Source organism: Erythranthe guttata, chromosome 12 (genome assembly GCF_056151865.1).
Source record: "Erythranthe guttata isolate IM_541 chromosome 12, IM_541, whole genome shotgun sequence".
Taxonomy (NCBI): Eukaryota; Viridiplantae; Streptophyta; class Magnoliopsida; order Lamiales; family Phrymaceae; genus Erythranthe; species Erythranthe guttata.
This window is the reverse complement of record NC_142544.1, coordinates 17,708,863-17,726,418: the sequence shown is the minus strand read 5'-3', so window position 1 is coordinate 17,726,418 and position 17,556 is coordinate 17,708,863. Positions and strand designations below refer to the sequence as shown.

Here is a 17,556-nt window from a genome sequence, read left to right as displayed (position 1 = left end):
AAAGAAAGAGCATCTTTGTTTATTAAATATGAGAGAGAGAGAGAGAGAGAGAGAGAGAGAGAGAGAGAGAGAGAGAGAGAGAGAGAGAGATGGTGGGAAGAGAGGCATGTGCAATATGTACTGTAAAGAGAAGAGATACTAAAAACTGTCAAACAAAACCAAAGTACAGGTGTTGCCGATTGACACTCTGAATTGACATTGTTGGGGACAACAAACCTTTTTTGAGTTTTGCACATTTTTTATAATTCTTTAATTTGTTGGTTGTTTGGGGGAATATCCCTTTTCCTTCTCATTCATTCCATTCATACTCTCTCTCTCTCTCTCTCTCTCTCTCTCTCTCTCTCTCTCTCTCTCTCTCTTCTATATAGATAGATATATATACACTCATTTTTTTTAAGTAAATTATTTTCAATGCAAGTCACATCTTCTTCATTTAATATCAAAAAAATCTTTTCTTGTGCTAAAGGATATATATACATTCATCTTTATTTTCTGCTCTTTTTCTTGACATTGAATCACGGGTGAATTTTCGAACAGAATAACTTTGTGCAAAATGTACCCGATTACTACCGCAAGAGGCACCCGATGAATCGGTATATATTATTTAGGTTTTTGAATGATTAACCGAAAATGAAAGGTTAAACATTCGATTAACTTAAACTAAACAAAATGATCTCAATCAAAGGAGATGAAGCCAAATTAGATTTGATTCTACATCAACATAAAATTAAAAGAAGTATCTTTAATTTTTCAAATCATCTTTTTATTAGAGATTCTGCAGAGAGATGTGAACAAGATTAACAAGGAGTTAAATAATTGAGAATTTCGTACATATCTCCTTATTCATATTTTACTCTTGTTAAAATGAGATTCGTTGTTAATACTAGATATACATGTATTTGAACGATTCTAGAAAGTGCATTGTATTTCAACACTTTCCACAAATTCTCCATATCACACCTAGCTAGCTAGACCACTTGTCACAAATCACCAATTCAAAAAAAAAAAGAAAAAAAAAAATCTCAAATTGGAAATAAAAATCATTATTCTAGAATAATATATAATAAAAAAATGGTTCAAATTCGGGCCACTTTTCTGTAACAAAACTCATCCAATATCACTAATTAAAACCCCACATAAATAAGTCCTTTTCTCAATCACAAAGCTTTAATTGCCTATTCCATCTCTACATGATTGCGAGTCCTCCTCAATCCTCTGTTTGCTATTCATGCTAACGTCATCTTTTGTCCCCACCCACCTCACTCATCCAATCATATCTCTTTTTTCCAAAACATGATTAATTAATTAATTAATTAGTTTAATTTGGAAATGATTAATTAATTATATGATTAATTAATATAAGCACTCTTTTTAGTTCTTTTTAAGGTAACAAGGAAGCAATCATGAAATGACCAAAAGTTCTTACATAAATTTTAATCATGTCCGTACGATTGCTTTAGTACTTCCATAAAACCAAATCTTGGATTAATAAGTTAACAGATTAAGCAGTGGATTGATAATGATTTCTCTAGGCGTCTTTTCTTTTCATGCGCTTTTTCTTTATCATATTGATTAATCATGGATTAATGATTAATTATGGTCGTTAATACCTAGGATTAAAGAAGACATGTATGCAATAATTCACGTGAATTGCTTTAATCTTTTTGTTCACCCAACCAACCGGCCCCGTACGATAATATTTTGCAGTAATAAATTCAAGATCTTATTTAAGGATGTTTTTGAATTTAATAAAATATATACTATATATATATATATAACAAAGTTCAAGAATTCTGATGCTCTTACATCACATAAGATTTGACCTTGATGTTTTGATTTATATTATCTCTTCATCTTTAATTAATTAACTTCATCTTAATGAATAGAATTTTGATGTTTTATTAAATAATTAATTTAATTTAATTACGTGTGATTCAAAAATATGGTTCTTTTTTTCCTTTATTTATTTATTTATTTAATAGTGATGATGTTAAAGTTAGATCACCTTAGATAGTTGAAGTTTGATGAGCTGGAAGAGCAGAGTGGATCACTGGCTCACAAGCTTGATAACCTTGAGATACCTGCGATCATAGAACACGTGAACTAGGCCGGGGGTTGATCCGGCGGAAACCCCTCCGACAGATACCTGCGATCATAGAACACGTGAACTAGGTCGGGGTTGATCCGGCAGAAACCCCTCCAACGCTCAAGTCAGACGTGCGGATAGTGGAAATCGTCAAGAGAATACAGTTAATAGTATTGTTCAGATAATAGGACGTACCTTAAAGGAATGAGTTCAAACCTTTATTTATAGTTTAGTTGAAATTGTCGGGCTCAAACCTTACTTGAAGGTGATTGGGCCTCGGTGATAGTGGTTTTGGATATTGGGCTCTTGATCCAGTAGGTAAATAATTTGTAGGCCCATTGGGTTGGGCCAATTAGGCATATCAAACAGCAAATATGGTATATTGTTATTAAGCAAGATAATGCAGATACTATTCCAGACAAACACAATTGGTAGCTAGCTAGGGTACAATATGAGAGTACAATCACAAATGATGACATGCATAAAAGTTTTAGATGTATGATTAAAAAAAATCTAATAATAATAATAATAATAACTACTATATATTATTATTATTATTCTAATTAATAATGATAGGGGCAGACATGCATGGCATACAGCTCCTTCATCACTGGATTTTCCAAGTTTTTCTTCTCTCCCTTTTTCAAAATTATTCACCATTTATATATATATATATATATATATATATATATATATATATATATATATATATATATATATATATATATATATATATGCAATTACTTTCAAGTCTTCCCCACTAACCCAACTACTTTGACTTTTTAGTGCCTCATCAATACTTTATTCCACACACACACACACACAAGAAGGAATATTCTGGTGTGATTAGATGGGGTGTTTGGAGAAATGGTGGAGATGAATTAATTAAGTGGATTTTGACTAATAAAATAGATAATGGAATCCAGAATTTTGTACAGTGCACCATGTCCTCATATGCTAAGTGCTCTACAACCTTCACCGCATCCAATCATTCAATTGTTGTAATATTGTTATTCATATATAATAAATAAAATATTATGATTATTGCAATTTTTTTTTTTTTGATCAAATAAGATACTAATAAATGATACTATCAGTTCCGATGCTCTGTTTCATAAAAATATGCTACTACTTTATTTCATTAATGCATAACACATGTACTATATGATAATGATTTGATTATTACATATATGATATGTATTACACTATTACTAATAAAATACAAGATATAATATTAGGCGGTGGATATATGCAAGTCTATTTTTTTATTAGTTCAAACCCACATAAAGGAGTTTATTAGTTCAAGCCCGTAAATTAATTTAATTTTATTACATCAATACCAAACAAGACAAATATACTCTTATCAATAAATAATACCGAAATACAAACAAACTCTATTTTTAATTTGTTCAAGACCAAAAAATAAAAAATAAAAAAGTAAAAGAAAAAACAAAAAAGAAATAGAAAAACTCACAACTGCCGACACCAGACCGCCGAGACACCGACCAGCGAGACTTCCACCGCGCCGGCGACGACTAGCGACCCACCCACCGCACCCCCTCCACCGCACCATCACCACTGTTGATTTTAAATGCCTATCAAAGTCCACTCATCTGTTGAGACAGACTACGTGTTACGCCATTAGGAGTGACAACAGTATTCTTGTGTTATCACAGTAATTAACCTACTAAAAGCAGAATAAAAAACACAAGAATTTAATGTGGTTCGGATACAAACGTACCCTACATCCACGAGGACTTGCAAAACTAGTTCAGATTTATGTGTACATTAATAGGACTTAATAAAACACTAAAGACTCCCTCTTTATGTGATACGCCGTTCTTGCACACGACTCGAACTTGTTGATAATCAAAGCAATTCCTCCTCCGCACTCTTGGACTTCCTCCAATGTTGAACTTCCTTCAAACGGCGGATCGACCTCTCCCGAGATCTTTTAAGCACTTCTCCCGAAACGCCGATCTTCTTTATGGCCTGGTAGAAGAAACCTGTTCTGTTGCCACACCTGCCGTGCAGACAGGGCTGCAGCACGGGCTGCACCCTTCAAAGCCTTTATGCTGGGATTTTTCTTTGTAAAGCTCCGTCGGACTCATATGAGGTTGAGGGCCTTATATAGGCACGAAATCCACCACCCTTAACCTAACTTGAGCCCTAAGAAATCGATTAACTAGGTAATAGAATCCTAGTCGATTTCTACTTCTATTCTAGATAAATACAAAAGATACCTAACTAGAATACAATACATGGAAATAAATCTAAGTCCTAATAACAATATTACAAAAATAGGACTCTAATTAATTCCAAAATAAACATGGAAAACAAATCTTTGCCAATCTTTAATTTCCACATATGGCGGATTTCTTCAATCTTCACTAACGGAAATTTGGTGCCAACAATCTCCCCCTTTGGCATAGATTGGTTAGAATCCATGTTTAACAAGAACTCCCCCTGCAGATGAGATTTACTCCCCCTGCAACAAAGATGTCACTTTTCTTCACCCGTCTTGATCTTCTATCAGAGTGTCCCATCACGGGGCACGTTACAACGCAGCGGAATTGGGTGAATGTCGTGACAGACTACCGTCTCAACCGTCCTTGTGAACACACGTCATCCAATAAGCAAAACAAATAAATCAAAACCCAAAATCGGACACTAAGTATATCTAGTGACCCGCTCTGATGCCAATTGTTAAATTTAAATGCCTATCAAAGTCCACTCATCTGTTGAGACAGACTACGTGTTACGCCATTAGGAGTGGCAACAGTATTCTTGTGTTATCACAGTAATTAACCTACTAAAAGCAGAATAAAAAACACAAGAATTTAATGTGGTTCGGATACAAACGTACCCTACATCCACGAGGACTTGCAAAACTAGTTCAGATTTATGTGTACATTAATAGGACTTAATAAAACACTAAAGACTCCCTCTTTATGTGATACGCCGTTCTTGCACACGACTCGAACTTGTTGATAATCAAAGCAATTCCTCCTCCGCACTCTTGGACTTCCTCCAATGTTGAACTTCCTTCAAACGGCGGATCGACCTCTCCCGAGATCTTTTAAGCACTTCTCCCGAAACGCCGATCTTCTTTATGGCCTGGTAGAAGAAACCTGTTCTGTTGCCACACCTGCCGTGCAGACAGGGCTGCAGCACGGGCTGCACCCTTCAAAGCCTTTATGCTGGGATTTTTCTTTGTAAAGCTCCGTCGGACTCATATGAGGTTGAGGGCCTTATATAGGCACGAAATCCACCACCCTTAACCTAACTTGAGCCCTAAGAAATCGATTAACTAGGTAATAGAATCCTAGTCGATTTCTACTTCTATTCTAGATAAATACAAAAGATACCTAACTAGAATACAATACATGGAAATAAATCTAAGTCCTAATAACAATATTACAAAAATAGGACTCTAATTAATTCCAAAATAAACATGGAAAACAAATCTTTGCCAATCTTTAATTTCCACATATGGCGGATTTCTTCAATCTTCACTAACGGAAATTTGGTGCCAACAACCACCACCCCACCACCACCAACAAGTCCTTTTTACTAAACTTTTGTTTGTCAATTCAAAAACATTAATCGAGCATTGATTTTTGATAAATATGCGTGGATGAACATTAATCTATGCTTACTTCTTGTTGGGTTGCAATGCTTTAGCCGATTTTGGAAAAAAATTGAGATTGAAATTGATTTTTTTGTGTGTTTTCGTTTCCAAAATCGGTTTTTCCAGGTCGATTTTGTACACAAAAATCGGCGTCACAATGCCGATTTTTGTTAATCAAATCGGCAACACAACACCGACTTTACAAGTTAAAATCGGTGTTGTAACGCTAATTTTTTTTTATGATTTATGTTTTTTATTTGGTTTTGAATTTCATTAAGGGTAAATTAGTATTTTTATATTGGAGGTCTTGAAGTAATAAAAAAAATGAGCTTAATATTATATTTAATTTTGAAAGAAAATCTGAAATAACCTAACCAGTCGTATATTAATTGTATCTGTACATAAATACAAGATATATTATTTAATTTTGGAAGGTTAAAAGATTCAGAGAGGGCGTATTGGAAATTGTAGAAATTATTTAATTATCTACTATTTTTGGGAGATTATAATTTATCACCCCAAGAAAAAACACTGAAATTTATGTCAAAGTATTTTTTTCTCTTAGATATAAAAATACCGTTATAGTTAGGTAGTGAAATGATGTATGATCTTAATGAATTCGTTAAATCCAACATCAGATGAGAACAAATTGCGATGGAACATTCTAATTCATCGTATTTAAAAAAACTTAGGAAAAGTATGGAAACATGTCAGACCATCATCATTAATTAATTACATTTTAGGAAGATTTCAACCGGAAATCAAGGGAAAAACAGCAACCGTGTCTCCTACCTGGTATAAATATTTATTTTATTTGTTTTTATTATTATGTCAAATATGCATAAATTTAATGATGAGTTGAGGCATTTTATTTTTTCATTAATATATTATATAAAATTAATTAAATTTAAATAAAAACGTTTCTTTGACCTTTTATATCTTAGTTACATTAGATTAATTAAATTTGTGTATTCTAGTTATACTAACATTTTTTTACACCTATAAAATGACTAATATATTAGTCTATAAGTACTTTGTTAATTATAATGGATCTTAAAAATGAATTTGTTGTTGCATCACTTATTTGGAGCAACTAACGTTGAACGCAAAGCGTCATTTCGCTGCACACGAGCATGTAATATTGAATGCGTAATTTCGTAGGGAGTTGTGAAAGCTAAACCAAAGTCTTAATCTGAGAGATGAACACACATAAATTAAGTCGAGATTAATTCGACTGAAACAGTTGAACCAAAGTTTTAAACCTGAGAGATGAACACACATAAATTAAGTCGAGATTAATCCGACTGAAACTCCTTCCGACGCTTAAGTCAGTTGACCTGTTCAGGGAATCCAAATAATCTCAACGAGTGGATCATATATTATAACGTACATTGTAAAGTAAGCTAGATGAGTTATTTATAACTGAATTAATAGAATTTTTTATTACAAAAAATTGAGCAAAGCACCTTAGTAGGTGTTACCCCCGTAGACGGAGACATTGACTATAACTCGAGTGTGGCCGAGTTATAGTTGAAGTGATGCCAAGAAATGTTGGCACAAGGCATACTACACATGGGCCAAACGGTGGCCGAGAGATGGGCAAGTATAGAGGTGCTTGGCCGAGAACAACAAGGCAAGAGTTTCGAGTGATTGACAAGCATTGAGGTGCTTGGCCGAGAAAGGCATGGCAAATGTGGGCAAGGCAAGCGGGCTGAATAGCACGCGTGCGGGCTGAATCGATCCTTGGGCGCACGCGCGCGCCGATTGGGCAAGCCGGGCAGCTAATTGACTTGGGAAGTTTCGGAAGGCAATTGCGGAGCGGTTGGTACCAGCAATGACTTAGAAACCGTCCCTTTTATGTTGTATTAGTGAGCCAAGTGGCTGGCCTGCGTGCCGCCATGTGTCCCTTGGCAGTTTAGTGTGTAAACTGCATTTTACCTTGTATTTATAGGCCCTTGAGTGCACAAATCCAACCCATTCAGATAGAGGAACTCATATTGCAATTGTAAGCATCTGTTGTGAGGATTTGTTGTGTGCTTCAAGGGCTTTCCTTGTATTATTCGTGAGTGAATCAATAAAGGTTGAGCGTTGCTCGTAAATTGCTTGTGTTGTTCTATTTCCACTGCATACTTGTGATTGTTGCTGTTCATTTGATATAACGATGGTACAATACTTTTGTGTGAAGAATTGTTAAGTGGGCTAACTGATTTAGTGCGTAAATCAGGCCGTACAGTGGGAAAATTTTCGATTATAAATTAATCCGTATAACAGTAGGCTTATAACTATAAAGTAATCAATTTGGTCCATTAATCTAATTCGTTGTAAATGAGTTATATTGTGGGCCCATTAATATGGGCCAATGGGGGTATATCAAGTAAAAAAACAATTTTATTATATATTCTTATATAATTTTTGAAAACTAATAATTATTTAGTTATGTATTTAAACCCAATAATTTCTCTATAGAAAAAAAAAACTTCAATATTAGTAGCCATAAGCCATATGATTGGTCGTTGCATCTGAGGCGACAGTGATTTTATTATTAATAATGTATAGAAAATTAAGTAGTGTAAATAAATAAATAAATATTGGAATTAAGTGAAATAATAATTAATTAAATGAAAGAAAGAAAAAGAAAAATGTGAGACAAGTAACATTGAAAAGGATGGGAAGGGCAGAGATTCCACTTACTCGATGAGGGAAAAGGATGGGGGCCATTCCCCCCCTCCACACTTTGTTATCTTCACCCATTTTTTCTCTGCCACTCCTCTATGCCCCCCACCCCCAAATAAATAAATAAATAAAAAAGGAATTATATATTGTGTTAAATAAATAATATAAGAAACTATTAAGAACAAAATCCAATATCAGTAGAACCATCACTATCCAGTATCCACACCAATTAAAAAAAGAAAAAAAAAAGAAAAAGTTTATTCACTTCATTTTGCTTACGTCACATTCCTCAGACTTCGTCCCTACATTCATGCACTAAATCATATTGTGTGTGTATACAATTATACAACAACCCTATTCTCTCTTTCTCTCTCTAGCATCTCTATGTGTGTGTGTGTGGCAACAGTGTGTGTGTGAGAGAGAGAGAGAGAGAGAGAGAGAGAGAGAGAGAAAGGGGGCCGCGGGGGGCTGCCATCCATATATAGGAGAAGAAGCCAAGGAGCTAGGGGTAATAATAGAGGCTTTCACATATATATAATAAAAAAAAAATCAAGAAATTAATAGAATAGAATAGAATCCTGTTCTTTTTATTATATATATATATTGAATGAATTTTCAATAAATAGTGTACGTACTGTAAAATGAAAAAGAAAAAAGAAACAAGTACATATGGTCGTAAAATGATGAATGGTCAAAAAGGCTGTCAAAAATTTCCTTGTTTTGTCAGCCTCTGCTCTATATATGAAATCACTCTCACCATATTTAGCTTTCCTTCCTCATCACACACACACACACACACACACACACATATATGTATATACATATATTATACTCATGATCATATATAATTCATAAGACAAAGAATTCTTCTCTTTTTTTTAATATATATATTTTAAATAAAGTAACATCACATTCTGGTTGATGACATATAACACACATACACACACGTATGTGCGTGTATGTATATATATATATATACACGATGATCAGCTGTTATTTTCAGGCAGCAGTAGTATGTGGGAAAAAAACAGTAATAAAAAAGACAGAGGGAAAGAGGAAAAGTACAGTAAGGAATTGGACGAGTCGTTATTGATAATAAAACTGTGATGATGATGATGTGTAATAATATAAAATAAAATTGTACACACGATGGGTCAGTGTGATTGAGAGTGATGTATAAACTGTTAATTTTTAGTACTGATCATGACTACTTTTATTTATTTATTTATTTATTTATTTATCCTTCAACATCTTCTCTAGTACTTCATTTTATTTTTTATTTTTTTATTTGTTAATTTTGCAATATATATATATATATAAAAATATTGATGATGAGTTAGGTGGCAAGATTGGAAGTTGGATTGGTCAACAAAAGAAACATATTTCAGTGAGAGAAAGAAGCAATGATCGATCACGTGATTTTTTTTTTATTTTGTTGCTCAATCTTTTTGATCTAGTAGTAGCCATTCATCAATGCTAGATAGAAACTAGTGTTTATAATGCATTTGGATTAGCTATACTAGAGTGTACACTCACTTTCAGATTCACTTGTTAAGGCAATTTGTGTTAGTGTTTAATTTTATTTATTTTTTTGGACAAATTGCAAGAAAGTCCATGATGCAAGACCTAATTATAAGTACATCCCTGAGATAAAACCTAATTACAAAAACACTCTTCTTGTTTACGAGCACTCGCTCGAAACTCTAACAGAATGTACCAACTGTCTAAAATATCCATCATGTGTTCAAATAATTAAATGAAAGAGAAAAAAAAGGGTCATAACTTCAAAGATCTGATTTCTTTTTACATTTGGCCCCTCATGCAATGTAAAAGATTACACATAAACCCTTCCGACACAAAAATGACTAGTCGATAGTGAAAGAAATTTTTTTAAAGAATTGTTAAAGAGAATTACAATTGTTATCTAAACCTTACAATTGGACCCCTAAGGGTATTATGGTCATTATAAAATAGATATTCCATGGAATCTAGATTCCGTCATTGTTGACTAGCTATGTGAGGGTAAATTTGTTAGAAGAAAGAATACTTCAGGAAGTGCTCGTACGAAATTTGTAACTAGGTCTTACCTTAAGAAGGGATCGTTGTATGATTTGCCCTAATTTCTTTAATTGCATACAAACGTTCACGGCTCAACCACCAACGAGCATCTGCCACGTAAACAATTACAGTCAAACACCGCGGGATAGTGTGTGTGTGTGCGTATATGTACATGCATGTGTATGTATTTTCATGGGACTGAAATGAGTGGTAAAACTGTCAGAACAGTGGGAAAAAAAGAAGGGGTTGATATTAATGGAGAAGCTCACCACAGAGGATCTACTGATTAAATCTGTGGAATAATATAAGTAATTTTTCCGGTCCTTTTCATCATTCATTATTGAAAAAATATAGTTTTCAATCTAAATATTTGAGGGTATTTAAAAAAAATATAATAATAATAATAATAATAATAATAAAGGAAATGCGACAGGGAAAAAAGTGTGGGGCCATTCTTGAAATAATTTTGGTAAAATAATAAATAAAGCACAAAAATTCAATATGAGAGAGAGAGAGAGAGGAGAGAGAGTAAAAATTAATTATGTGAGATTCGATTGGTGGTGGCCTTATATAAAGAGAGTAAAGAGATGTTGGGGTTTTACTTCTTTTATATTTCGCTCAACATAGAAAATAAATAAATTAAATAAAAGAGGAGTGAGAAGTACTCTATCTTCATCATCATCATCAAAAAAAAAAAAACAAGTGAAATTAAATAAGCTCAGCAGCAGCAGCTAAAAAAAGAAAAAGAAAATGGAGGAGCAGCTAAACTCACTGGCTGTGACGCATCTACTTCAACACACACTTAGAAGCCTATGTATTCATGACAACTCTCAATGGGTGTATGCTGTTTTCTGGAGGATTTTGCCTAGAAATTATCCTCCTCCCAAGTAATTATTTTTTATTATTCTTTTTTTTTTTGTTTTTCTATATTTTTTGGTTTTAAATTCATATGTATATACACATATATGTATGTGTATATATAGGTGGGATAGCCAAGGAGGAGTATATGACAGGTCAAGAGGGGTTAGAAGGAACTGGTATGTGTAAATAAATTATTAGGGTCCATATATGTATATATTGTAACACTTTATGAAAATAAATTTTAGTTCTTGATTTTATTATTATTAAATTTTTTTTAATTTAAATTTGGGGGCAGGATATTGGTTTGGGAAGATGGTTTCTGCAATTTTGCTGCCTCAACGGGTGAGATTAGCGGCGGCGGGGGCGAAAACTCGTCGGTATACGAGTATCAACACTATCAAGGGCTTCAGCCTGAGCTCTTCTTCAAAATGTCCCATGAAATCTACAATTATGGTGAAGGGTAATTAATTAAGAGGGATTTAATATTATTTAAATAATCAAGGGGTTTACCCTTTTAATGTTATTTAATTGAATTGAATTGAATTGAATTTTGGCAGTTTGATTGGAAAAGTGGCTGCTGATCACAGCCACAAATGGATCCACAAAGAACCAAATGATCAAGAAATCAACTTCTTGTCTGCATGGCATAACTCAGCTGACTCAGTAAGTCATACATATGACTATATATCACACATACATACATACTATTTTTTTTTATATATAAAAATATTATATTCTACTCTAATTAATTAATAAAGTAGTTAATTAGATCACTGTCTGTAATTTCATTAACCAATCCTTTTTGCAATTAATTACAAACAGCACCCTAGAACTTGGGAAGCTCAGTTTCAGTCCGGTATTAAGGTACTGCTAATTAGGTTAAATCGATCCAATAAATGCATAAATATATATATATACAAATCAAAAATCCATTAATTTTATATATTGATTTCAATTTAATCAAACTGCAGACCATTGCTTTGATTGCTGTTAGAGAAGGTGTCATTCAGTTAGGCGCTGTTAACAAGGTTCTTACATCTCTCTCTCTCTCTCTCTCTCTCTCTCTCTCTCTCTCTCTCTCTCTCTCTCTCTCTCTCTCTCTCTCACGCACAAACACACACTGTTGGTACTAATTTTGATATTTAAAAAAAATAAAAAATAAAAATGAAAAAGGTGATTGAAGATCTGAGCTACGTTGTGCTGCTAAGAAAGAAACTGAGCTACATAGAAAGCATACCAGGAGTTTTACTGCCGCACCCATCTTCATCGGCATATCCCAATTACAAGAGCGGCGGCGATCCCTACGGCGGCGGCGGCGGTGGAGTAATGCCGCCGCTAGAGGCATGGAATAATAACTACCATATGCCGCCACCAAATCATGAGCATCATCAATTCTACGAGCATAACTTCTCCAATTTAAATAACAATAACAATAATAATAATAATCCAGCGATGAAAATAGCGCCGTCGATGAGCAGCCTGGAAGCACTGCTGTCGAAGCTGCCGTCGGTTGTACCAGGAAGTACAACAGCTGCTTCTGGTGGGGCCCACTTCGAAGCTCAGAATCAGCTGTACTTATCTTCTGCAACTAGGTCTTTGGAATTAATGGGGATCGAGAAAGTTGCTAAGGAAGAGTACGAGGAGGAGGAGGAGGGTGGTATGCAGGAGAATGATGGTGTCACCGGAGGAGGAGAGAGTACTAGCGGCGGCGGCGGCGGCTATCACCACCACCACCTCCGCCACCACCACCAGCAGCAGTATAGTTATCACCATGACTTGAATGTAAGTAGCAGCATGGACAACAATGGATGCTGATGATGTTTTCATGATTGATATATATATCCTATATATATTTATATATATGATCATATGTATGTATGTTTAACGTTGTATGTAGTACTTTAATTATTATAAGGTTGTTTGATTATGATGATGATGATGATGTAGTTTGAGAATAAGGGAGGATAATTAATTAAATCAATAATTATGATGATTTCAATTTTTTATTTTTTAATAATTTTTTTTTATACAATTGGTTAAATTTTACATTATCTAAAAAGCCCCTTAATAAATAAATAAAAAAATCTTACAATTACACACCAGACACCAGAGTATTTACTCTGGCCACGGAAATGAGTAATATTGATTTATTTTAGGAATATTATTGGAATCTAAATAAGAATATTATTTATGATATTGTTAAGGAAAAATATTAGACGAAGGATTTTTTAAAGGGCAAATGTAATTGTACAGACAATTTTACTTTTTTTGACATAATTTAATTTTGAGAAAAATACAGTTTTCATCCCTCAAGTTTGCACTGATTTCACTTTTGGCCCTCAATGTTAATAAAAAACACATTTGATCCCTCATATTTTAAAAATTCAATTTTTCTAGTCGTTTTCGTCAAATTTCCGTTAGTACTAACGGAATCAAGCTTGTGCCCATCACTGCACTTAGGGGTGGGTTTGGTAGGGCAGCCGTACCAAATCCTTCGAATCACTACCATTACCGAAATTTCGGTATTATGAAATCCATTACCATTGCCCTACCAAAAATTTTGGTATACCGATTTCGGCATACCAAAATTTCGGTACGGTAGGGTATGGTAATGGTAATTACCAATCTATATTATCTACTCCCTCTGTCCCATATTATATGTCTTTTTAGAGAGTTTTTTTTGTCCCAAATTATTTGCCATTTTAGATTTTCAATGAAGCATTAATTGCATTATTTTCAATTTTACCCTGCATCACTCATAATTAATTAGTTGACAATCAATTAATATTAAGGATATTTTAGTAATTTTATCTATTTTTTACTATAATCTATGCACATTTATTGATTTTCTTAATATGTGCAAAATAACCCAAAACGACATTTAAATTGGGACGGAGGAAGTATTATTTAAATCTAAATTCAATATCATTTTTTTCAAAACCATTCAAGGTATATACATTAATACGTGTTTAAAATGTTCAAACTAGTTTTTTATGATATAAGTATTCTAAATATATGTTCTTTACCTAATATGAAATATTTCATAAATACAATTAAAAAATAAAAACTTTTAACATCAATTATATCATTATTAATGAAAGCAATTTAAAATGTTTTTGATATACATAAAGAGTATAATTAATTTTAACTTATAGTAGTTAGTTAGGAATTAGGATACTATATTAACTTTTTATATATAATAAATTAATTGTTAAAATAAAATTTTATTTATTAATAATATTTCGGTACGGTAGGGCAATACCATTGTAATAATATTGAGTGCCGTTGCCCTACCAAAATATTTCGGTAGGGTACGGTAGGGCACGGTAATAATTCGGTAGAAATATTTCGGTAGAGAATCGGTAGGGCTCGGTAGGGCAACGGGTTGGTAGGGCAATTTGGTAAAAAAAACCCACCCCTAACTGTACTAACTGACGAATTAACGGTAAATTAGCGTAAATAACCAAAAGTACTACATTACGGTATCATGAGGGACCAAATATGTTTTTTGTAATCCGTAAGTTTCCCATTTAATTTTATTTCAGAGGGGGTGTTAGTAATTTACCTCAGTAATAAAAGTTTATTAAAGCCGGGAAAAAATAATATTTTAAATATAGGCTCCAAGCCCAAGAAATAATTTACATGGTTAAAGCCCAGTAGTATTGTGTTGGAATGGGCTAAATGAGAAGCCTGCATTTTATTTGCGCTACTGTTTTTATTCCAATTGTTTTTTTTTCACTAATTTTTATTTTAAAAGAAATTGCAATAATTGTCAACTACCTTAGTAGATGTCATACAAACAATAGAGAAAATAACTAGTATTAATTAATTTATTTCATATGCAAAAGCATATGTTATTGAATTAAAAACATTACAAACTCGACTGCAGAATCAATATAATAAACCAAGAACACTTCTTATTTATTATTATATATATTACTGAAATTATTAGTGAGAAAGTAAGTAAGCATCCAAATCCTGGAAACTCTTGATAGCAAAATCCTTGATGATATCTGGATCGGGAACTTGTTCGTCTGCCTTGTCGAATTCACAGCACCATTTCACCACACTTCCATCACCTTTCGCGTTCACACCAAGGCTCGCCTTGAAGTTCTTGTAGTATTTCAACACATCCCCGTCGATCACAATGTAGCTCAGGCTTCTCTTCTCTTCATCCACCGCTTCTATCTTCTCTTTCGAACTCGTTATTTCCGTCGATCCTGCATCATCATCTCGAACGTCACGTGTATGTATGTGTGTGTGTGTGTGTGTGTGTGTGTGTGTGTGTGTATATATATATTTTTCATCTAGAGTAATTAGCAAAGACCCCCTATGTAGTCTCTAATTGTCAAAAAAACACGTTGTGCAAAAATATAGCACCACCCCCATGTTACGTTTTACAAAACACATAATACATTTTACAAAGCACACAGCTACTTACATTAAATTGGTTTTTGATAAAATGACCAAGTTACCCCTAATAATTTTTAAAAAAATATTTCAATTTAAATAAACAAAATGATTTTTTTATATTAAATGTATAACAAAATTATGAAACTTTTATCTTGGATCATACAAAAATCACGGGGGTGAATTTATAATTTTCTAAATTTATATTTTAAAGGATATTTCAGTCTTTTCAGATTAAAAAAAAAAAACATACCCTGAGTCGCGGAATCCGCGCGTACAACACACACAATTAGAGATTACACATACGTAATTCTTGCAAGAAACCCTTTATATGATATATATAAATATACCTGCATTGGGTGGATACTTCATCAAACGAACAGAGCCAGCGGACTTTCCGTCGCCTTCGAGAACCTCGACGGAGTTGTATTGATTGGGCAGCGCTTTGGGGAAGACGGTGGTCGATTCTCTGATGCTTTCCCAAATCTTTTCTGCGCTCGATTTCACCTCAACTTCCACTTCTACCTTCGACGACATCTCTTAAACTAATTATATATATAAACACAATCTACAGTGTGTGTTTGTGTTTGTGTTTGTGTTTGTGTTTGTGTTTGTGTCGAAGTGAAGACGAACCCCTGCACGTATATATAGGCATACTTTCTAGGGTTGTTCTCTATTTTCTTTTTTTGACAGCTGGCAGCTCCGATTAGCCATGTATCATGTATGTGTCAGATATATGATATATGGTACTGTAAGCATTTATTGAAAAGAATTATATTCCAACTACCATCTCCCTCTCTCTCGTTCAAACTCAATTAAATTACTCGATCTATCAGCTACTCTTGCTCGATTCGTATTCGACTCGATTAAATATATCATTCGAACTCGATTCGATTGCCTTACTAAACCAATTAGTTGAATGATGATTTCGAAAAGCCGTGGCTAATTCAAATAAATTTGAACAATCACTACCAAAAAACAAGGCTTTTGTAACAGAAATTTTGTGACAGGCTAAATTTGTCACAATGAATGACTGAATTAGTGACAAATTTGTGATCGATTCTTATAAAACCAATTTACAATTGCTTTTGACGCAATTGTTATGAATTATGTGACGAATTTTGTGACAATAAATATTCGGTCACATTTCAATCACATAATTTGTAACAAAAATTTATTCCGTCATAGTATTTGTCATAATTTGTTTATGGATATGTAATTTAATTAGTATGAGTTACAAATCTGTCACAATATCTTTTTCGTCAAAAATATTTCACATGTAATTCTGTCACGAATACCGTCATATTCTAAGTTTTGTCACTGGTCCGTCACAACATCATTTTCATCACAAATGCGTCACAATTTTTTTTGTCACAACTCCATCACATTCTAAGTTATGTCATTGATCCATCATGACATCCTTTTTGTCACAAACACGTCACATAAAATTCAGTCATAAATCCGTCATATTCTTGAGTTGTGCCATTGATCCGTCACAACATCCTTCTCGTCACAAATGTGTCACGTATTATCCATTCACAATTCCGTCATATTTTAAATTCTTCATTAATCACTTACTAATATTTATTAGTCATAGATCCATCACAATCTAAATTTCTTCATAGTTTGTCACTACCTTTGTTCGCTATATATATCGCTTTAAAAATGTTATTTATTTACTCAAAAAAAAAAAAGTTATTTACATGTTGGTTAAAATCCCAATTATGTCACTAACTGGCCCTATTTATTTTATATTTTGAAACCATAAAAAATATAGAATAATATAACAAATGCAACCTATTTATTATAATTTATTAACAATTTCAAGTAATTTGAT

The 17,556-nt window shown here is 33.3% G+C and overlaps 2 protein-coding genes across 2 annotated transcripts; one reads left to right on the top strand and one right to left on the bottom strand.

Annotated features, from left to right (window-relative positions):
* Nucleotides 1–10,955: 10,955 nt before the first annotated feature.
* On the top strand, nt 10,956–13,308 carry LOC105966569 (Serine/threonine-protein kinase WNK (With No Lysine)-like protein). The gene is made up of 7 exons (XM_012991136.2): nt 10,956–11,335; nt 11,432–11,485; nt 11,605–11,769; nt 11,867–11,972; nt 12,132–12,173; nt 12,281–12,337; nt 12,483–13,308. The coding sequence occupies exons 1-7, from the start codon at nt 11,199–11,201 to the stop codon at nt 13,122–13,124; spliced, it is 1,203 nt and encodes a 400-aa protein (XP_012846590.2). The 5' UTR covers nt 10,956–11,198; the 3' UTR covers nt 13,125–13,308.
* A 1,804-nt stretch (nt 13,309–15,112) lies between these two features.
* MLP423 (MLP-like protein 423) lies at nt 15,113–16,433 on the bottom strand. Its single transcript, XM_012991134.2, has 2 exons — nt 16,070–16,433; nt 15,113–15,529 (listed from the first exon to the last, which is right to left on the bottom strand). Exons 1-2 carry the CDS (start codon nt 16,254–16,256, stop codon nt 15,258–15,260), a joined length of 459 nt encoding a protein of 152 aa, XP_012846588.2. The 5' UTR covers nt 16,257–16,433; the 3' UTR covers nt 15,113–15,257.
* Nucleotides 16,434–17,556: the final 1,123 nt, after the last annotated feature.